Source organism: Oncorhynchus mykiss, chromosome 12 (genome assembly GCF_057628025.1).
Source record: "Oncorhynchus mykiss isolate SJ-2025 chromosome 12, ASM5762802v1, whole genome shotgun sequence".
In the NCBI taxonomy this organism is placed as follows: domain Eukaryota; kingdom Metazoa; phylum Chordata; class Actinopteri; order Salmoniformes; family Salmonidae; genus Oncorhynchus; species Oncorhynchus mykiss.
Window position 1 is genome coordinate 25,414,565 of NC_143033.1, and position 22,830 is coordinate 25,437,394.

At 42.1% G+C, this 22,830-nt stretch overlaps 2 protein-coding genes and 1 pseudogene across 2 annotated transcripts; all 3 read right to left on the bottom strand.

The window, feature by feature from the left end:
* Nucleotides 1-484: 484 nt before the first annotated feature.
* On the bottom strand, nucleotides 485-3,159 carry LOC110536825 (retinol dehydrogenase 12-like; annotated as a pseudogene).
* Nucleotides 3,160-7,928: 4,769 nt separating this feature from the next.
* Nucleotides 7,929-10,117, bottom strand: LOC100301685 (retinol dehydrogenase 12 (all-trans and 9-cis)). Its single transcript, NM_001160514.2, is given in 5 exon segments — nucleotides 7,929-8,434; nucleotides 8,543-8,869; nucleotides 9,198-9,321; nucleotides 9,607-9,725; nucleotides 9,953-10,117. Coding segments are annotated over 5 exon segments (984 nt in total). The 5' UTR covers nucleotides 10,107-10,117; the 3' UTR covers nucleotides 7,929-8,174.
* Nucleotides 10,118-10,884: 767 nt separating this feature from the next.
* Nucleotides 10,885-20,245, bottom strand: LOC110537242 (PHD finger protein 12). Its single transcript, XM_021623133.3, has 13 exons — nucleotides 19,022-20,245; nucleotides 18,470-18,651; nucleotides 16,864-16,936; nucleotides 16,165-16,715; nucleotides 14,810-14,942; nucleotides 14,512-14,676; nucleotides 14,259-14,417; nucleotides 13,336-14,143; nucleotides 13,063-13,209; nucleotides 12,700-12,798; nucleotides 12,494-12,576; nucleotides 12,165-12,303; nucleotides 10,885-11,970 (listed from the first exon to the last, which is right to left on the bottom strand). Exons 1-13 carry the CDS (start codon nucleotides 19,085-19,087, stop codon nucleotides 11,597-11,599), a joined length of 2,979 nt encoding a protein of 992 aa, XP_021478808.3. The 5' UTR covers nucleotides 19,088-20,245; the 3' UTR covers nucleotides 10,885-11,596.
* Nucleotides 20,246-22,830: the final 2,585 nt, after the last annotated feature.

A 22,830-nucleotide genomic window follows, 5' to 3' on the forward strand; every position in this document is an offset into this window, starting at 1 on the left:
ATTTTTATTATAATATGCCAAACCATTTCTACTAGAGCTACATACATTTTTGACCTGTCCTAGGTACACTTACTCATCATCGTCAATACAAGACATGTCACAAACAGGTGGATATCAATGTCGCCAACATAAATGGTGCAGTATGAGCAGTTTCTCTTGTCACATTAATCAATTGAGTCATACAAGGCGCATTTTCCCCAAGATCTGTAAACCACCAACTATTGTTCATTTCTTTCTCAGCACTGACTGAAATGGCACCATAATACAACAGAATTTTAAAAAGGCAATACATTTAGTTTTTTTATACGCAACTTAATTCATGTCTTTCCTTTCCTTTTATAATGTGTCTGGGGGACAAAAAGAGGGAAAATTAACAATTCAATCTTATGTATTACATTTTCTGTGAAGGGCAAACTGCTAAAATTAATTGTCCATAAGTGAGTGGTTGAATCTTGTAGCAGTGTGTAAAAGTGTCTCCTTTACCTTAAAACAGGCCACTCAGCCATCTTAAAACAGGCCACTCAGCCACTTTCATGAACTTCCATAACTTCTTAGCAACAACGCAGTTTTTGCCTTTGGCAACCACATCCTGCACGTCCTCCGGTGAACAGCAGAAGAAGTAACGTCTGCTCAGGGGCTCGATGCCATCCTGGAGGTCACAGTGGAGTGTAGTCTGGACACCGGATTCTGGATCCAGGAACAACAGTCTGGCTATTGGCTTGATTATGAATTTCTGCCACAAGCTGCAGTTTCGGGGTAGCTCCGTTTTCACTACTCCTTCAGCCAAACATAATAGAGATATGAGTTAATTTTATTTTACTAGGCAAGTCAGTTAAGAACAAATTCTTATTTTCAATGACGGCCTAGGAACAGTGGGACAGCCTGTTCAGGGGCAGAACGACAGATTTGTACCTTGTCAGCTCGGGGGTCCAACGCTCTAACCACTAGGCTACCCTGCCGCCCCATTAATTAATGGAAAGAACACAGTTGAACTGATAACTATCCAACACAGGAAAATGCACACCCTTAGCCTGTAACCCATGACTTGTAGAGTGTATTTAGTAACTTTAATTTAACAAGGGGAACCAATTGAGACCAGGGTCTCATTTCCAAAGGTGCCCTGAGAACATCAGTTCAAACAATGTGAGCAACAATTCAAGCATGATCACTGCAAAATTACAGTTACAACATTTCAAATAAATTATGTTGGGATTCAAATGGGCAGTAGAAACTAATATGTACAATCAATCAAAACAAGTGCAGTTTCCATTGGTTACATTTTTGATTAAATTCACCTTTTGGGAACAAATAATCAAGTCTTAGAGTGACCTATAGGCCATTCCAGGACTAAGGGGCATAGTAACTCAAAGCAGTCTTCCCTAACTCAAAGGAGCCTTGTGGAACCTCTAATGGAAACCAGCATTGAGATTGAGTTTTCTAGTTACCAGATTTCTAATTTAGAGGTGAGGCGAGGTAGTATGGGAGGGACTCGTTGTTGTTCATTATGACAGACATACCATTTAATCATTTTGAAGGAAATGTCCAACCTGGGTGAACACCGTAGCAAGTGACATTGGTACCCTTCAGCCTCTTGGCCAGCTCGTGGTTGAAGAGAATGTTGCACAGTTTGCTTTAGCAGTAAGAGTGGAAGAACTGCCAGCTGTACCTCCCGGTGCCCAGGTGTTTATTAGTGACAAGGGCATCAAAGTCAATGTTTCCCCAGCAATATGCCATGGAGCCCAGTGTGACTACATGGCCCTAAGTGCCCTCCTTCAGGTGGTCCAGCAAAAGACAGGTCAGCAGAAAGTGGCCAAGGTGGTTGACCCCAAACTCAATAGCAAAGCCATCAGCAGTGCGCCCATCCACCACCAGACCTGAAGAGTAATCAGAGATGGTGCAATACAGTCCAATAGCCTTTTTCCACTCATGTCTTCTTTTTATTACAATATGACCACTGTTAATGAGCAGATCCCATCTAGCCTCTGTCTTCAGGAAGGTCTCAGTGAAAGAATGCACTGCCTGGAGGCTCCCCAGGTCTAACTGCATGTACACCACATCAGTGTTGCCCGTCTTCTGAAATACAAATATCAATTTGCTAGGCCTATATTTATAGGCATACCATGTTTTTCTAATGGTACATCTCACTAATGAATATTCGAAAACAAATTTTGAATAATTGATTTTCATAAGATTCTCACACCCTTTTTATATCACTTATAGCAAGTTCAGCTTTCTTTTGGATGTGCCATGCCAGGATTACTCTTGCAACCCTCCTGGCAAGCTCCATAGCAGTGGCTTTTCCAATGCCAGTGTTCACACCTATAGAGTGAACAAGACATGGACAGTTCCAGAAGTGCAACGCAAACCTGATTGAAACTTGCTTCAAGCCCTGAGGTACAGTAGCATCGCCTACTAAAGGCTGCATGAGACAGCAACAAAGATGACACCACAGTTTTACATTTAGCAGACACTCTTATCCAGAGGGACTTACAGGAGCAATTAGGGTTAAGTGCCTTGCTCAAGGGCACAATGATTTTTTACTTATAGTCTCCTCAGGGATTTGATTCAGCAGCCTTTTGGTTACTGGCACAACGCACTTAACCACTAGGATACCTGGCACAATTTAAAACAGTTCAAGGGTTAATCAGCAGTTGCTAAATTCATTTTTGGACTTAATGATACACTACATGGACAAAAGTAGGAGGACACCTGCTCATCTCATTCCAAAATCATGGGCATTAATATGGAGTTGGTTCCCACTTTGCTCCAATAACAGCCTCCACTCTTCAGGGAAGGTTTTCCACTAGATGTTGGAAAATTTCTGCGGGGACTTGCTTCCATTCTGCTACAAGAGCATTAGTGAGGTCAGGGATTAGGCCTAACCCACCAAGATTTACATGCTAAAATCACCACTGATGATAAGATATTGAGCTCCCACAATGACAATGTCATGGCAAGACTGACATTCGAATCAGTCTCTGGGAATAAAGGCCTTCAAAGCAGTCAAACATTTTTAAAGGACTAAATATTTTCTAACTTACCTGTTATTATTACAGTCTTCCCTGCCATCACTGCATTTGCTTTACATTTTGAGCTTTTGAAAATAGTTTCAACAAAGAGAATGTACAATGCAACTACACCAGCTGCAACGGTGTAGCATTATGGTTTTGCACGGTCGTGTGACACATCTCTATCTCACCTTGTAGAAGTGCAACCCGTGAATATAACGTGGTTAGTTGTATAGCATGCTTTTTGTTACCTGTGAGACCTAGGCTACCTGTCCCACTGGTTCCCTGTAGGTACAATATTCTGAACAAACCTGTCCGGATTTACTATTCAATTACTTCGTAGTGTGCTTGACTCAAAGGAGGCCGCATCTACATTTGTTTGACTTCTGCTCAGAATACCATGGTCGCATTAAAAAGACAGGGTTAGACCACTGACGCTGTTGTAACAGTATCATTTTAAACCGTCCCCTCGCCCATACCCGGGCGCGAACTAGGGACCTTCTGCACACATCAACAGTCACCCTCGAAGCATCGTTACCCATCGCGCCACAAAAGCCGCGGCCCTTGCAGAGCAAGGGGAACTACTACTTCAAGGTCTCAGAGCAAGTGACGTCACTGATTGAATCGCTATTTAGCGCCCACGCTAACTAAGCCGTTTCACATCCGTTACACTGTGTCAACACTTGACACTTACATGTGACTTCTGCTATCAAAATATGAAGGTAATAATGCATTTAGAATATAGTTTATTTAGTTAGATTCATGAATACACTAGACCAAAAGCTTTATTTGATGGCTGTTTTAAAACTAACATCCTGCAATTCTATGTATGAATGATTCATGTTCACTACTTGGTCAATTGATTTATTGATTAAATCTATGAAAATAAATGATATGAATTGATAGCTCACCCCTCTGTTTTCTTTTATTCTGTAATAACCATGTGTTCAAGCTGATCAAATCAAAGTTTATTTAGCGCTGTTCTTTCAGAACCATGAAGGGCACTTCAATCATTTCAAATAACACTACTCATCCTTTATTAGTATTACAAATAGAAGATTATCACTTCTCACAATGGTGCTCTTTTAGTAAAGGTAGATCAAAGCTGACTCAATGTCTTGCAAGATCACATAACGATGAATTTGTCACGCCTTGTCCATAGAGAGGCCTTTTATTCTCTATTTTGGTTAGGCCAGGGTGTGACTAGTGTGAGAATTCTATGTTATTTTTTCTATGTTTCTGTATTTCTTTGTTTCTGGCCGGGTATGGTTCTCAATCAGGGACAGCTGTCTGTCGTCTCTGACTGAGAACCATACTTAGGTAGCTCTTTCCCACATGGGTTTTGTGGGTAGTTGTTTACTGTTTCGTATCTGTACCAGACAGAACTGTTTCGGTTTCGTTCGTTCACGTTGTTGTTTTTTTGTATTTTTCAGTGTTCTATTAAAAATAATTATGAACATGTACCACGCTGCACCTTGGTTCTCACCTTCTTCTCTTGAATGCCGTTACAGAATTCGCATTTTACCTAACAAAACCAAATTAGTATAGCATAGTATGCATATAGGCTAATGTTACTGTTTCACCAAAAACACCTAATTTCTATTGAGATTTTACGATGGTTAGTTGAAGCTAAATAGTCAAAAATAAATCTTATGCATCAAAACTCAACAGAGCCACCAGGCAGGATATATGCTTTGATTTTAAACAAAATACAAGAAAGGCTACTACTTTGTTAACATCCTCTGCACTAATTTGCTCATGAAACAGTAGTTCAAGAAGATCAAAATGTATAGGCTATTCCTATGAAACTGATTGAGATCAATCAAATGATTGGCATGCAGATGCAGTTTCACTGGTAAAACGTGAATAATTATCATTCAGATTGACAGTAATGATGGCCTATTTTGAAATTAGGCATGCCTAACTTGGTGTTTGAGGGAATTCAAAATATACAATTTCCTTGACATAATATGTGTGGGCATAGGCAGACTTTGCAATTGGAGGTTGCATTTTATGCATATTTTATAACAGGGCTCTCCAACCCTGTTCCTGGAGATCTACCATCCTGTAGAGCCCTGTAATGATAGGCTATTCAATAGGCTACATCTGTCAGTACAAACTTTGATTGAGGAAATCATGACTAGTAATGGCCCAGTGCACTACTTTTGTTATTATAATTTTTTAATGTTTTTTTATTCAGAATATTTTTTTATTAAGATTTTTCAGGGGGTGCTGCAGCACCTTCAGCACTCCTACTTCCCGCGGCTATGGTCTAGATGCACAAAAGTAGCATTGTGATCAGATTGTATTCTGATCTGGCTGACCACTTCAGGAAGTGGTCAAGGATCCATTGTGTATGGATTTCTCCTTAGTCTGGATGCAATCAGGCAACCAAAAGTGCATACAGTGGGCGATGTCATCAGCACATCAGCACTGTCTCCAGAAAACGTATTTCGGGAGCGAGAGGCATCTTTTTTCATTAAAGTGTTTTCTGGCTTCATAAATGCTAGCCAACATTACTAGGAAAACAATTTATTGTTTGGCAAGAATTATGCTATCCTGTTTGCAATCCCTTCAGCTTTGCTAGCTACCTGGCTTGTCAGAGGTTAGTTGGCTAGTTAGCTACAGTAGTTGGCTACTGCCATCAAGTTGTTGTGTATTATCAGATTTAGCCTGTTCCACCATTTGCAGAATGCATACAGACATTTCAATATAGCGCGGGAAAAGGGAATCCAGACACAACATGGACACGGTAGACACATTTCAATGTAGGCTCTGTAGAGTTCGACAATGGAATGTAAACTGTGGAACACAGAGAGACCCTTGGGCATCAAAAGTTGGAATAATTAAACAATATTTCTATTTTTGAGAATGAGGGAGTGGTCCATGGACACTTAAGGTACAGTCACGAGTGTGTTTCATTTGGTGATCTCATTTTTTCACTAGCTTCTCTCTCTGCAAAAATGATTTCTAAGGCCCTGAGCAGAGATTATTTTTGCCATACTGATTGTGGTAAGGAGCCACACATGCATAGCTGTTTATTTGTTGTGTCCCTTCCCCAATTTGCAGCTGGCAAGGGTAGAGTGTGGGAATATACAGAATATTTTTTACAATGTATCGAAATAATGTATTGTAATACCATTGTGCAGGTTCCCGCAAGACATTTTGTAGTCTCACACACCACAAAGGGTAAAGAGTGAGAGAAAAGCGGGAGACAGACAGACAGTCAGGGAGACAGACATGTTATTGGTGCTATGTTGAAACAGCATGCCCAGGGAGGAGGAAGACAGAGTGAAGGCACACAGCAAACCTTTTTGTTTCATTTGTACTTGTTTTCACCTACACACACACTTCCCCACACTTTTATTACCCTTGGGTCCAGTGGACCCTGCTCCCACATATGTAATATAAATGTGTAGGGGGGTGCACAGTGTGTACTCAATGAAAATGTGTTATTTTACATGTTCTTAACAGAAAACGAGCCAAGGCAAATGAGTCTCAGGTTGAAAAAATAATTCACTGTATTATTTTTATTTTTAGTAAACATTGAAAATGGGTCCCACAGACCCGGACACCACACAAGGGTTAGGCAGAATAACTTTAAAATACTACTTAAGTCGTTTTTGAGGTATCTTTACTATTTACATTTTTGACAACTTTTACTTCACTACATTCCTAAAGAATGTTCTTTTTACTCTATACATTTTCCTTAACACCCAAAAGTACTCGTTACATTTTTAATGCTTAGCAGGACTGTGAAATTCAGACACTTATCAAGAGAACATCTGTTAAGGGATTTTTTATCAATAATGACTAATTATGTATACATTTCAATCAGGACTGACTAATCAGAAAACTGTTATGTTACTGTATAGATGTATGAATTTTCTTTTTAACCTTAGTACTGAATATAATGTGTGTAAATATAATCAAGAATTAGAACAATGACTGTCTGTTCCTTGGTAGAAATGAATGAACTTATAGCCAGACTGGCTAGAATGCTTATCTACACAGGCAGACCTTGGCTTGGGTCGTAAATGATCTTACTAGGGAGAGACGATGTGGGAAGGCTTGAGAACTATACAGCCATTGTACTGCTGGTTGATGAGACGGGGTAGTACGAAAACTAATGATGTCATTTTCAGTTTATAATCTGTGGTAAACTGTATCATGTTCAGTACTCTCGAGAATAAACGCAGCTGGTTGATTTTTGAGTCTTACAAATTCTTAGGAATTGACAGTGTTTAATTTGAATTGGGTATTAAAACATAGAGGAATATAATTCCTGTAACAACATCTCAGGTCATCTCTACACCCTCTGATCTGGCAGACACACAAAGCATGTAAATTATGTCTGAGTGTTGGAGTGTGCCTCTGGCTATCCGTAAATGAAAAATAAAAAAATGGTGTCGGCTGGTTTGCTTAATATAAGGATTTTTTTATTTATTATTTATACTTTTACTCTTGATACTTAAGTATATTTAAAACCAAATACTTAAAGACCTTTACTAAAGTAGTATTTTACTGGTTGACTTTCACTTGAGTCATTTTTTATATAGGTATCTTTAGTTTTAATCAAGTATGACAATTGAGTACTTTTTCCACCACTAAAATCAGTCTTTTGACCAATCACATCAGATATTTTCGCACCAGATCTTTTCAGAGCTGATGTGATTGATCAAAAGGCAAATTAGTAGGAAAAAAATAATAATTGGGCTCCCTGTGTAAATGTAGCCATTCTGACCCAGGAGGTGGTCAGAGACGCATTGTGTGGATTTCTCGTTATTTCTCCTCAGTCTGGAGTCTACATGCATTAGCAAAAAATGATGTGGTGGGACAGAGACACTTCCCCAGAGACATATCACCTAGGCCTGGGGTTTTTCTGGAATAGTTAAGTAGCAGTCTTGACACAAGGGGAGAGGATATGCCTAGCTTTTTTTTATTATTCAATATTCAATCAATCGATTTAATCTTTTCAGTATAACTTTGACTTTTCACCCACTGCCACACTTAAGAGTAACGGAATGGAACAGATTTCCAGCATTCAATTGGACTTGAATACATCTCTGTTAAGAATTATCAGGAAAAGCAACACATTTTCAGGATTGTCCCACCAGGGTTTTGGCCCTGATAAATACAGTGAAAAGCAGGGTCTCTGTGTTTGCATTAAGACATGCCACAAAGTCTCTCACTGACTTCCCACAATTTTTTAGCCACAGCGTCATCTTTGGCGTCGGCATTCACCTTCTGTACTGCACAGCAGGAGAAGTAGCATCCACTCAGAGGCTCTATACCCTCCTGGAGGGCACAGTAGAGTGTAGTCTGGGCCCCAGATTCTGCGTCCATACAGAAGAGCGAAAGGATAGGTGCCGACATCATACACCACAAGAAGCTTGAATACCGGCCTATTTCAGTCTTGACTGCTCCTGTGATAGAAAATAAACATAACTAGTAAGCATATTGTATATTTCTGCACAGTTACAGTACATACCATCCGGTCTTGCTTTCATGCTATAAAGTGTTGAAGCACTGACCTGGACACAAGCTGTAGCAGGTGACATTTGTTCCCTCCAGTCTTTTGGCAAGCTCGTGTGTGAAGAGCATATTACACAGTTTGCTATGACTATACTTCTTAAACAAAGCCCAGTCAGATTCTCCAACAGCCAGGTCTTTGTGGGTACTCAGGCAGTTAAAATCGATTTTGCCATACTCATGAGCTTTGGAGGCGACAGTCACCACTCGACTCGGACCGCATTCCTTCAGACGGTCCAGCAGCAGCACAGTTAACAGGAAGTGGCCGAGGTGATTAACGCCAAAGATCATTCCCACGCCATTCTTTGTCTTGCCACCTTTCATAAGCCCTGCATAAAGAGGACACATGTTTTCAAAAGAAATACACTTTCACTGCTTTGTTAATGCAGGTTTGCTGTATATTCTTATGTCCTACACCTGCATTGCTTGCTGTTTGGGGTTTTAGCCTGGGTTTCTGTACAGCACTTTGATATATCAGCTGATGTAAGAAGGGCTATATAAATACATTTGATTTGATATTAAGAAACCAATCCAACCATATAATCCATTGAGATTTGGTGTGTTTGAGAGAGGATGGAACATGTAACAAATATGACTATAACACAATGTGAAATATCACACTAAATACCGGACTCATGCCAGCAATGCATGACTCACCGGCGTTGTTGACAAGAATATCGAGTCTAAATTCAGACTTCAGGAAGGTCTCAGCAAAAGATCGCACAGACTGTAGGCTTCCAAGGTCCAGCTCCATGAACACAACCTCATTGTTCCCAGTCTCCTGAGAAAGTAAGAATGACCAGTCAGATGCTCTGTGTCCCTCACTTTATAGAGACTAATAAACCAACCCGTCAACAAATTAATCAGCTAGTGACCAGAGCACAACTATCTGTAAAATGTGAATGAGAGGGAAAGGGTGAGGGGTGAACCTGACTGAGGCAACTACAGTAATATCGTCCATGTATGATCCACTGGCACCCCCTCAGTCAAAGACATGTAACTACAGCAAGGTTCAACTGTTTACCAGACATCTGGAGTGAGACATGGACTCTGACACCTCTCTTACCTTCTTGATGTCACTGATGGCAGCTTCTGCCCTCTGCTTATCTCGGCAGGCCATTATAACCCTCGCACCTCTTCTGGACAGATCTATTGCTGTTGTTTTCCCAATGCCTGTGTTAGATCCTGGAGAGACACCATTGGGACGCACCCACATAGACGGCTAGTTCATATCCAACGCCAAATGTTTTAAATACAATTCTACAATTTAGCAAAGAAATGCGGAATCAGTCCCATATGACCACCAATAATAACGGTACATAACATTAGATAACGGTCACTTACTGACTGTACAAGATGATGAATAATTGCCCACCATTAGTGTCACATTGTTTTATAATGTACAAACTCACCAGTGACGATTACAGTTTTCCCATGCAACTTGGCATTGCTTTTGCATCTTGGTCGTTTGAGATACCAATTACGAAGTACATAAAGTGCGATGAGACCAGCGCTGACAAGAAGCAGTGTGAACATCTTCGTACAGTACTTTTTCTGACTGTACATAAGTATGTACTACAGCGTCATAGGAATTGATGTAGCTGTTGCGCTAGGCAATAAACGCGCCCTTTGTCCTGGCACTCCCTCTTTATAAAATTAACAAATTATGCAACAAGTTGATTATGGTTCAAGAATTTGGCAAAAGTTCATTTTCGTGCCACCTAGTGGTTATAAACACGGACTTCCTCGTACAATAACAAACATCCTAGTTGACCTCAAACCTACACTACACAGTTCAAAGCTACACCGGAACAAACATAGCTAAGCGCAATGTTAATACATTGTAACAAGCTACTCACAGCCCATGGTAAAACGTTAACCAATGCGGCAAAAAATGAGTGCATTTACTGCATGTATTGTAGCAAACAGAGACAATTGAACCCCAGTCTTGGCAAACTAGTTTACCTAAACAAAGGTCGCTACACTATCTCCTCAGTTTGGGAGTGTCCCCCCACTCTTCATTTTATGAAGTCCTTCACATGTACACAACTCTCCAATGGCCTAACATGCGACATCCCACTCCTGACACCATCGTAGCAAACGATGACATGCAATGTCCCTTTGTGGGTCTCCCAGGCAAGCTTGCTAACCACTGCTCCAATAAGGTTAACGCATTTAGGGGAGATCGGCACTAGCTTACCTAGGAAAGGATTGCTACAGTATGTACTATGTAGCCCACATCTACAATTGGTAGTTAGCAACAAATTAAATGACAGAAGCCAAAGTGCTCACTGATGCTTGTTCTTAAAAATCTTCAGGTATTTACATTATGACAGACAAGAAACAAAGTCAAAGTGGATTTGTATTTACAGAGTACATAAACATTTGATGAATTATTTCTAAAAACAGACCATTTACTATGTTGACATAGTATTGAAAAAAACTGGACTAACACTTTTGAAAACTACTGCACAAAATTCACATGAAGCACTGTACAGATTTAAGCCAAAATGGCCATCATTTGAGTTTGCATACAGAATCCTATGCTTCCCTTGTTCTGCTGAAAAATAATTCTTAATCATGTACATTTGTGTGTGGATATTTAAAACACACACACCCATGTATGTATAAGCATGGATGTGTACACATAGGTTTGAATATATAGCTGCTACCTGTAGTGCAATAGTAGCAAAACAAACATCTGAACTACATTTTCAAATACAGTACAAACTAAAATGATAAAGAGCAAATAAAAGTAGCATTTTCAGAGAAAGAAGCATCATTACTGGCACAAAATACAACAAGTTGGGTACTTTACAAGTGACGTTGCTTATTTTTTCGCATGTCTACGATAAACCATCCCTTTTTTCAATGCCAAAGTTGTCCATTTACAAAAAATATAAATTCTATGTGCAACTTGCCCACAAAATATGAGTCTTAAAAATACTTAATTTCATGCAAATGTATGAACATAAAATAAGAACGCTTTCCCTTTTTATTTTATACAGTATACAAGTACAGCTGCTGAGCCTGGTTCTGTTGATGTGGGAACAGAGCTAGGGGACAAGGTTAGGTTGTATCACTGGCACTTGGTGGAGCTGGGAGGTGTGCTTGTCAGAGGGTTCTGTTCCTTCCTGGCTCTGGGAGGTGGTGTTTGGGGTAGTCAGGGTTTCCTCTTTGGGCTGCTTGCAGGCAAACTCTGTAATACTGAAGACAAACTGCATGCAGCCCAGCTTGACGAAGCTGCCGTGGTGGAGCAGGGCAGTGCCCTCCCAGCCTGCCCCACTGCCCCCAATCAGACTGGAGCTGCTGGCCTTGCAGTCGCAGCAGGATCTGGACAAAGTCCCTTGACACTGGCTCATCCCCCCCTCCTCTAGCACCATGGGCTCCCCCACACCTTCCACTTCCTGTTTCCTCCTCTTGCAGCGCTCTGTGGGTAAAAGACATGGCAAACAATCAGACCTTGTTAATGCAAGTTAAAGCAAGGTCCATCTCTGTTAAAGCAGATCTGTGTCTGCTTTAACAACATTAGGAAATATGCCATCATGGTCATTACTAAAAGTTGAAGGTGAACTACTTCCTTCCTGTTTCTATAGGAAGCGGTACCAGAGGAGCTCCACTCACTGATAATGTTCTGCACTTTGGAGACCAGGCTGCTGGAGGGGCTGGGGCCAGTCTTCTCAGAGAAGTCACAGGAGTACAGCACATTATCCACCATGGTCCCGTGTTCACTGTAGTTGAGAAGCTCATACTGCTTGGTGTTCTGATCGAGGCAAGAAAAATGACAAAATAAAATATTCAATTTACAGAGCAGCTACTAAAATAATCCCTCAAGCAAGGAAATATAAATCTGAAACATATTTATACTTTATTTCTGTACGAGTCAGAACTTATCATAAAATTGTTTCCAATACCAAGAACATGTTTGAATGTGAAATAAATGAGCCACCCACCTCATCATAAAAGATGCAGGCATGTTTGCCTGACACATAATTACAATGACCATAGTTTGTAAGGCACACGTCCATGTCAGCACCTGCAAACAACAAGACACAGCCTCAAGTCAGCTAAATCTGCCAGGGATGGAAGACACCATTACATGAAAAGGAGTTCCTGCTATTGGGTCATGTTGGGTTATCTGGGACAGAGGGAATCTTACCAGTTCCTATGTACAGGCTTCTGTAGCACATACTACAAGCTCCTCCTTTCCCAGTCAAAGGATAAAACACAGCCCTGGCCTGGATATCCTTGTTTTGTGCTGAGAAAATAAATAACACATTAACTCCTCAAAATGATGCTTTATACAGAACAAGTTAACAATATAGGACAAACTAATTCAAATGAGGGATGAAATTACAAACATGACGATGAAAGGGGGATAGAAGCAACGGCCGTTAATAGAAATGGAAAGAATGATCGGCGTGAGGTAGGGTTAGAATGGCCAGAGTCAGAGTGAGGGAGGGATATAGGGAACACTGGGTGGTGGTGGTGGTGGTCCTGATAATGAACAAGGGTTTCTTACCTTCCGTAGGCTGGGGTTGTGGTACAGGAGGTAGGCTGATACAGCTGCTGTGTGGAGGGGAAGGAGCTTTAGGGCCAAACAACTGCTGGATCCTCTGCCAGGCCAGGAGTTCAATAAACTTCTCATCTAGACTACTCATCTGAATCTCTGGAAAATAATCAAAGTTAAAGAGATATAGTGAATTCAGTTAGTGTGGATCTAACTTCTCCTCACCAATTATTCACATGTGAAACCAATCAAAATGTCGATCTTATTACATCAGGTGAGACTTACCACCATGGCAGTCTGCCACAGCCTTCAGACAGCTGGACAGGTCTCCCATAGAGAAAGAGCTGGGGAGCAGAGAACCACTCCTGGGGGTCACAGCATCAATATTGACTTTTCCACCTGCTGGTGGGGCAGTGGAGACCAGCTTGGTCGTGCCCTTGATCTGGTATGGTGTTCCAGGTGGGGTGAGGGCACGGGTCACTGCGGTGCTGCTGCTAGTGGTCCGAGCAGGGCCCTCTGTGCCTTGGGAGGGTCTGTGAGGTGGAGAGGGACCTCTGGGTTCTGGTTTGAAGGGACTGGTGCATGGGGATGATGTCACTGCACAGGGTTTTAACAGGGTTTTCTCAGTCTTGACCACAGCTCTTCCAGTGTGGTTGGGTAACTCCGGGCCAGGGGCTGCTGGTGTCTGAGGAATAGGCCTATCAGGACCCGAGGGCTCTCTCAGTTTGTAGAGGTCTTCCTGTCTGCAGGCCTCTGAACTCCCATTGGTCCGAGCCAGCTGCTCCAGAGGACTGTTAACATTACTGGGCCCACAGTAATGACAAGGCTTCTCTGTACACATGCTACACTTGCCTTCTTTGAGTGCAGGCGCCCCCTGGGGGCAAAATGCTGCACTGTCAGCCTTAGGCTTGGAGGCTGGCGAATCTGTCCTGTTAGAAGTGCACACTGCACCACCCTCCTCCGCTGTTCCACAAGGTTTGATGTCGGCCTTGTTCATTTGCTCAGAGTCCCACTCAGACGATGGCTTCTCCTTCTGCTTGGCCGATAGATGTCTCACTATGCTGCACTGGAGTGTGATGACGTCACGCAGCCACTGGGAGACAATACAGGAAAACAAAACACATGAAATCAGTATTAAAGACATTGGATTTGTTTACTATCATGAAACATTGTATATCACTGCTGCGTAACACTCCAGTGTGTCCTACCTCCTGTTGCTCGTCCTCGCTCGTTAAGTGCTGAGAGGGTGTAAGGTGCTGGTGGGAGGATTCTGGACTGCCGTTACAGATCAGCTCCCCATTGCGGATCCCAGCAGGGGCCATCATGGCCGGGGGACACTTGTATTGGGACTTTATAGCATCAGGGACCTGTCAAGAGACACACAATAGATTGAGTTACAGGATGTGACAACGGTGAACACAGAGGTGGTGTGTTATATTTCACAGTGACTAATAGGCTGACCTTGAGGGTTTTCTTCAGGTGTGTGTGGGCTCCTCGGCGAACGGGGGGATTGAGACGATGCACCCGCTGCAGGAAATCCACCTTGACGGCGTGTTGGGACATCCTGTCCTGAAACTGGTCAAACAGCTGGCAGCGGCCGCTCAACGTCAGGCTCCTCTGCTTCAGCTGGGAGAGAGGGGCACAAAATCAGGTCAATACCATTAAAACTTCATGTTTCAACACATGGATGTGTGTGACTATGAGCTTACTTGCACAACCACACTTAATAAAGGTGAAATAAAATACAAAAATGACTTACCACCATGTGCTCTATGTGATTGGGGCACATCCACTTGCCCACGGGCATGGCAGTAAGAGGGGGGTCCAGACAGTCCATGTGGAACAAAAGGGGGCAATAGTCACACTGGATTAATGGTGCCAGCCTGCAGCTCCTACAACACAAACAGAGGACATTGACAAAAACATGATGGGTTAGATATACGATTGATATCAAACAAGTAGACTGTAAAATATCCTCAAAATAGAGCTAGGGTTAGTTTGTCCTAACAGTTTAGTGAACGAGGGGATCACTTGAGGACAAGAGATGAATGATTTTGAACACTGTCTGGAATCCTGGCAGTGTATCTGTGGTAGAGACCCCAAGCCAAGCCCCAAGGCTCATCATTCCAGAATATATAAAATGCTCAGTGAGATAGTTTGAATTCCCCCTTCTCTCTGGCCAGCCATGTGGTTCTGAATTCTGTGGTATTCCTGACACAGCCATGGCTCTGATGCCAGCCCATAGAGGTGCTCTAGAGGGTCAGAAATAACACATAGCAACATTGTGGTGCCGCCGAAAACACGTCAAGACAAACTCTACAACTCTTCTAACTTTTTTATTTTTTTTTAAATAAATAATTATTTTTTAAATGGGGTAGCCAGTCAGTCAGGCGAATGTTGAATACATCTCCCCCGGGCACCATGATCAAATAACTAACTAGCTTTAAGATTCTCATCCGCACAACCCAATACAAGGAAAATATTAGAAAAAAAAGAAACTAGGCAAATATTACTTTATATCATGATTCTAATAGACTGCTGTAAAAACAAAACAAATAAATAAACAAGACAAAACACAAACTCTGTTTGGCATTCAGGAATGCCTTCAAACAAAAACATCTGCTGAACAGATGTGTACTGCTATTGAATCCAAAACGCTGTTCCAATGGGGTGCCTGCCTCTCATTTAAGACCAAGCCATGCGTTCTGAAAGATAGTCTGCATACTGTTATGTCTCCTTCTGTCGTTTCCTTTCCCTCTCCACTGGGAGACTGTACCATTTTCCTAGTAATTACGGCTCCTCTTTCCACAGGCAGAGTCCTATAATGGTGCACTGTTTGCTCTTTTGAATGCTTTACTTAGCCCAGCCAGAGAAGATGGCGCTGCATTCAATATAATAAATGGCATATTGAATATTTTCATAGTAAACAGCTGAAATCGTGTGTGATCTGCATATAAATGGACAAGATATCTTCTTTCCAGATTCGTTCTCCAAGCTTAGTAAGAATATAACATCTGGTGCCAAAAAAATCCCAGTTAGCCTACACAAAAATAAAGTTCAATAGAAGGCACTGATATTTTGTTATTAAAACATTGGCCTTCCTGTTGTCCATACCTTCCACAGGGATAGCAGACCTTCACTGGCAGTGGGACCAGCCCATTGTGGTCCAGCTCGTGCTGCGGTCGCTTCACATTCTTTCCTGTCATCTCATCTCTCCTCCTCTTTTTACTAGTTCCTGGAAGTGCAGTTGTGCAGGTGAGCTCGTTGGGGAGCTGGAACTGCGTGGGGTTCCTCTCCATGGCAGCAGCTATCAGAAGGTCAAAGGGCCTCTTGAGGTGTGGGGTGGAGCTCTCGGGCTCCGAGCCCTGGGCGTCGTCCTCCACGTCTAGCATGTCGTCATCCATGTAATTCTGCTCCGATGGCGTGGGGGTGTCTGTGGAGGCGGTGGAGGTGGGGGTGTTGGGTCTGCTGCTGGGCCTCCTCTCCAGGAGACGGACCTGGGCAACAGCTGTAGCCCTCAGCCCTGTCGTGCCTCCTACTGCTGCCGTGGGGTCCAGCCTCAGGGTGCCTGGGGCAAGCTCTAACTCTGCTGCAGGGGAGGAAGACTGCTTAGACAGCTGGCGCTCCAGCAGACCATTAATCTGCTCCTTCTTCAGCTCCCGCTTCTATGACACAAGAAAAACATGTAAACAGTCTGAAAAGCACTGGTTACACACTAGTCTCACCAACCTATCCAGATGAATGAAGCACTCAACATAACACTTAACAAACAAAAAGGTTATTTCTCCCCATGTTTCATCAGACTTGACCCACCTTCCTGCGCACCATGCAGCGATGACACATCCAGTCTCCAGGGGGCAGCATCTCCTTACTCAGGGGTGGGTTGCTGCAGGTTCAACACAAGTTAAGCATTAGCAAAACAGCTGGCAAGGAAGTTCAATGCAAATCAGCAACTCATAACATTCAATGCCCTCACAATGTAGCCTAGTTTACAATTTCCAGAGGTATGGTGTTTTCCCAGGCCATTTTTCTCAATTGAAATGACTGAAAATGCTAGAGACCTGTAGCCGATGAAAGCCAGGTGAGAGGGAATGAGTTCAAACGGCTCTTTTTAGGCAGAGTTCCAAGGCCCCTGGGGACACAGTCTCGTGATTCAGTGGCAAAAGTATGTGCTGGATCTATTGAAAAGGCTGCTGGTCCAAAACTAACATGGATTCATTCAAGCTTTCCAAGAAAGACAAAGACTGCAGTGACCACCAAGAAAAAGGAGGACCACAAGATTAAATAACAATCCACTTTCCTCAGCAAAAAACAGCACTGATAACACTTTCATAGAAGAAGTCTTAACAATGAGCAAAAAAATACATAAAAATAACCCTGCAGAACTCATAGGCAAAAATTATATACTGTAGTGCAGGCTATGAGGATAAAGGCCTCTGCTCTGGTAGGTGCCTCATGCCACCAGCTCTGGTGTGCTTAGCTCCCAGCAGCACATGCCATGGTTAATGATTATTCATATCGTCAGTGAGGCTGCACTGCCAGGTTCCCAGAGCTCCTCACTGCTTCAGCAGAAATCCTTGACTAAACCGCACCAACATCCGCAAGCTCATTACATACTGGAAATGGCTGTTAGGAGACGACTAAGTGGGGTAGACAATGCATGCAAAAAATCTGTCATCCTTGACTGAAGAGAAGCAAGGCTAAGTAGCTAAGTGCAGAATTGAGTGCAGACATGTCAACAGAAAAATGGCCAACAACACAAGTTAGAGTAGCTATGTACAAAGCTACAGAGTTTTAACATGTACAAAGCTACAGAGTTTTAACATGTACAAAGCTACACTTTTAACATGTACAAAGCTACAGAGTTGTAACATGTACAAAGCTACAGAGTTTTAACATGTAGGTCTAAATAATGTGGCAGAATATTTTTGAAAACAGTCTACAGCGCCACAATTTGGCAAAGAATGTGCATTAGATTAGCCAACAAGAGCTACTAGGAGCTTGTCTGTCAGTAGTCAGCTACCCACAGAGTTGTTAGACAACCACAAATGTAGCCAAGTTCCTCAACTACTTTTTTTTATTGAACCGACTCATTACTTCAAAAAGTGTAAATTCTTGTACCTGTTGGTCCTCTGTTGTTGCATGCTTTTTCGTTTGCTGAAATCCATACTTTGTATTTGAATAACGTTTTATTCAAAACTATGGATTTCAACAAAGTTTCGCAACAGAGGACAAACATAGGTACATAGTAAGGGTTTAAGAATTTAAATTTTTTAAGTATTGGAGGCTCATTTAAAAACACGATTGTCTGTGCTCAACTCCATGAAGTCGTTTGGGTACTTGGCAACCACACATGCTGCCTTCCTTGCAAGTTCAAAACCGGGAAGTCATTACTGTAAATTGAAAGATATAAGCATACCAGCACTGTAAATGAAAGGCGGCGGGACAATGATCACAACAGAGAAGGTCGCCTCCCTCTCTGCAACTGTCACAAGTGTCGTGATTCGTGGCTCTCCCTGCTCTCCGGGCATTTTTATCTGGTTTCCGACTTCTTTTTTCTCCATCTTCAGACTTGGGAGGCGCAAGCAATGCTTGTATTTGCTAAAATATCAGGAAAATAGTGCAGTGATAGATCTGGTTAGCTACCTACATTGTTGCACCGTATTTACTGTAGTGGCAAGTCTGCCATAGAACAACAAACCACATTTAAATTAGCTACAATGTACCAATTTCAGTAAATGGTTTGAATTGATATGGTTTGGTAACATGAGTTCTGGCAGAGGTTTGCTTGAAAGAGCAATGGCGTCCAGCAGTTAGCTAACGACGTTAGAGAGCTTAGCTAGCTAGTAGTAACGTTAGTTAGCTACTTCGCCCTATATACCAGCTAGTGAGTTAGCTAGCTACTACTAGATAAACAACTCAAACATGTTATAACCATTTGTAATCGTGATAGTAACAGTAAAGGCTTTACCTGCATAAGACCACCAGAGGTGTCAAGATCATAGACAATCGCTGGGGTCTCCATTTTATCCCACATTCAAACAGCCGAAGTGAGCAAACAATCAGAGCTCCGTTAATAACGAATCCTTCAAGCAGATTATTTCCTAAAACGACAAGTCTTGGGGAAATAAACAAGTTCCTATTCGTTAACTAGTTAATGGTTTTTGGAAAACATAATGTTGTTTCCGAGGTAGATTCAATACAATGCCTCCCTTTACAGTTCAAAGACGAAGAGTCGTTTCTTCATGAAATCCTTAGCTTGGTCAGCCTTGAATTGTTGATCTTCCACGTTGTCCCAACCGTGTAATGCAAAAAGACAAAGTACTCCTTCTTGTTTCCAAATTGGATAAAATATATTCGGCGTTTGGCCTTAGTCCTTACTGAGGCCTAGCTTTGTACTGTACATGGTGGTTGTGCTTGTCTCTACGCCTGTGGTTGAAGCTAACGTTAGCTATAATGCTGTTTACAGAGGCATATTTGTTCCCTTCCATAATAAAATAATACAATCTTACACCTGTAGCTCACATACCTGACATATAATTGCAAATAGATGAAGTATTATCCTTGTATATCGGGGGAAACAGCGCAGAAACTGTAGCTGGTATTATTGTTATGAATAAATGCTAGCAAAGCATCAGCCCTGACAGTGCTAGCTTCATCCTCACCATGGAGTTGGCGCAAATTTGCGTAGAACGACGCTTTGAGCATGCGCTCTACCACTGCTTGCTCTCATCTTAGTAGAGACAAAAATGGGCGTTTCGAATAAAGCTTGAGCTTTGGATACGATAGAAAATAACATTGTCATCCGTGGAAAATAGTTGTCATACATCGTATCAGGAATTGGGTTGTTCTGCTAGGGTGATCACCGATTGCAAGTTTGCTTATTGCTTTTACTAAACTGACAAGAAAACAAACTTCTCCTCGCTGCCTCGTTCCCTATATTTCCAATAGTACATCCTCCTACTTGTCCTCGACGACGAGTAGCCTATGCCAAGTAGTAATTCCAGTCAATCGTCCTGACTGTTCATAGGAATTATCAAGGAAAAGGAAAATCATAAAATAAAATGTGTAAATTGACCAATTTATTTTAAATTTGTAAAAAATATATATAATTTCCAAAAATGCCCGATGCCTCATTTATCAATCATGCGTAGGGAAAAATCTGTGCGTAAACCATGCGTGGGATAATGTCCACGCAAAGTGAGATTTATCAAAATAAACTTTGGCTGGAGAGTGTGTGTAAATTGACAGTGCCAAATTGTGGAATAGGGAACTGCTTGTCAAACATAGTTTACTGTACCTAATCCAATGGTTCCCAACCCGGGGTACTAGGACCTCTAGGGGTACTTGAGAAGAGTCATACATCTATAGGCATACTGGTAAAATGCACATGAGGGATTCTTCAGGGGTACTCCGGGCAGAGCAAAATTCAGTTGGTGGTACAGTAACCAAAAAAGGTTGGGAACCACTGGCCTAGTCCATGGGGAAAATATGTGTTGAAATTGTGAGAGTAATAATTAAGTCATTGTTCAATTTCATTGTGAATTCATGCAACATATCTTGACAGGCTAAAATGTGACCACATAGATGCGTTTGTTACGGTAATAATCCAAATAAAGTACAGTAATTAGTTAAATTAGAGGCACGTGTGAAAGTGGAACCATTGTTGAAATACTATAAAAGACTGAGATAATGGGAAATCAATGAGAGATGGCTGATCTTGCTCTGTTGGAAGATTTGACACAGGCTGCATTTAGCAGAGAGCACGTTTTTAGAGACAGGTGGGTCTTTTGAGCAGAATGTACAGATTGGCTCATCAGATATCGTTTCCCAAAACCAATCTTCTATGATTTTTGCAAGAATTTAAGACTTACTTTAGAAAGCCAAACACGTGCCAATAATGCCATTTCTGTGCACATCCAAGTGCTTCGGTTTTTGGCAAAGAGCAATTTTCAGAGGCAGCTTGTCGATCAGCATCTCACAGCCCTTGATGAGCCAATGTTTTGGATGCAATCATCATCAAAACGAACATACCATTTCCATACACCATCGCACAACAGGTTGAAATCAAGAGGGGTTTGTTTGTTATAAATACAAATGGAGCAATAGACGGAAACTACATCGCTATAAAAGCACTAGATAAACTATGTGAACAGAAAAGGCTCAAGACTCAATGTGCAGGTGATAAATTATGCGCAAAAGACCCTACTGAATGTGGTGGCATGACTCATTCAGCATTGTTGGCCTATAAGCCAGTGTGGTACAGGGTATTGCTTGGTACAGGGTATTGCTTCCGTCCCTCTCCTCACCCCTACCTGGGCTCAAACCAGGGACCCTCTGCATACATAGACAACAGCCACCCTCGAAGCATCGTTACCCATCACGCCACAAACTAGCTAGCCAGTTCACATTGGTTACACCAGCAGGGAGCTATTGAGGATGAATGGCTTATTGGTATGTGTTGCCTATTCATATGAAGTATATTTGTCATTGCTAAAGCAACTTCAATTGTCATAATGGTATTTTCTTTGTAGCTATGTCTTTATTTTTATTGGTCAAACCACAACTGAGTGAGCCAAATAAAACCTTTTGTTTGTACTCAACCAACCTGACACTAGCATCTCTATTTTATCCTCGGAAAAGTTTATTTTTCTTAGCTGTTTTTGGTTGCGCCTTTGTATTTCATGGTACAGGGTGGTATATTCCCTATACAGAAATCCATTTCCTGGTTGCAAATATTCTAATAGTTTGCCTCATTTCAGTTTATGTGAATGGAAGGTCTATCCAGATGAGGGTGGGAAAGTCCCTATCAGGCAGCAGCTACCTGGTGGATAATGGTACACCACAGGGAAGTGTGATTAGTCCTCTGTTGTTCTGTATCTTGATCCATGACGCTTACTCTCAGGTACAGCCGGATATTGGGAGGTCATTATTTGCAGATGATGGGGCCTTATGGAAGAGGGGAAGAAATGTGCCTACATAATCAGGAAGATACAGGAAGCAATTGATGAGGTAGAGCGGTGGGCATTAATGTGGGGATTCAGGTTCTCCATAGAGAAAACTCAGACAGTGTTCTTTACCAGGAGAAACGTGGGAGATGAGGTATGCTTGAGGTTATATGGGAGAAACTTGGAGAGGGTGGGGGCCTTCAGGTTCCTTGGGATATACTTTGACATTAGACTGACCTGGGCAGAACACATTGAGAGAGTGGTGGGAAAGTGTAAAAAGGTGCTAAATGTGATGTGCTGTCTGACGGGGAAGGAGTGGGGGGCTGGGCATTCCTCATTGAGGACCAAGTATGTTGCATTGATCCGATCTGTAATAGACTATGGCAGTATACTGTTTGGTTCGGCAGTCCGGACATCATTGGAAAGGCTAGATGTCATACAGGGACAAGGACTCAGAATATGTAGTGGGGCGTTTTGGACGTCTGCAGTGGCTGCACTACAGGTGGAGATAGGTGATATGCCATTGCAGATTAGAAGACAGCAGCTGGCAATTAATTATTGGGTCAACCTACAGGGACATTGGGTGTCTCATCCTGCGAAAGGGATTTTACAGGCATGCTGGGAACATGAGCGAAGACAGAACACAAGCTTTGGGTGAGTGAGTAATACCCAGACAAAGGAGATGGGACTGTATGGAAGGGAGTTTAGTCCAATGGTAGCTATTCCTGTAAATCCACCATGGCTACTCCCGCCTCCAATAGTTGATCTAGAAGTGTTGGAGATACAAAAGAAAGATGGGTAGTGTGATGATCCATCTGATTTATTTAAGAGA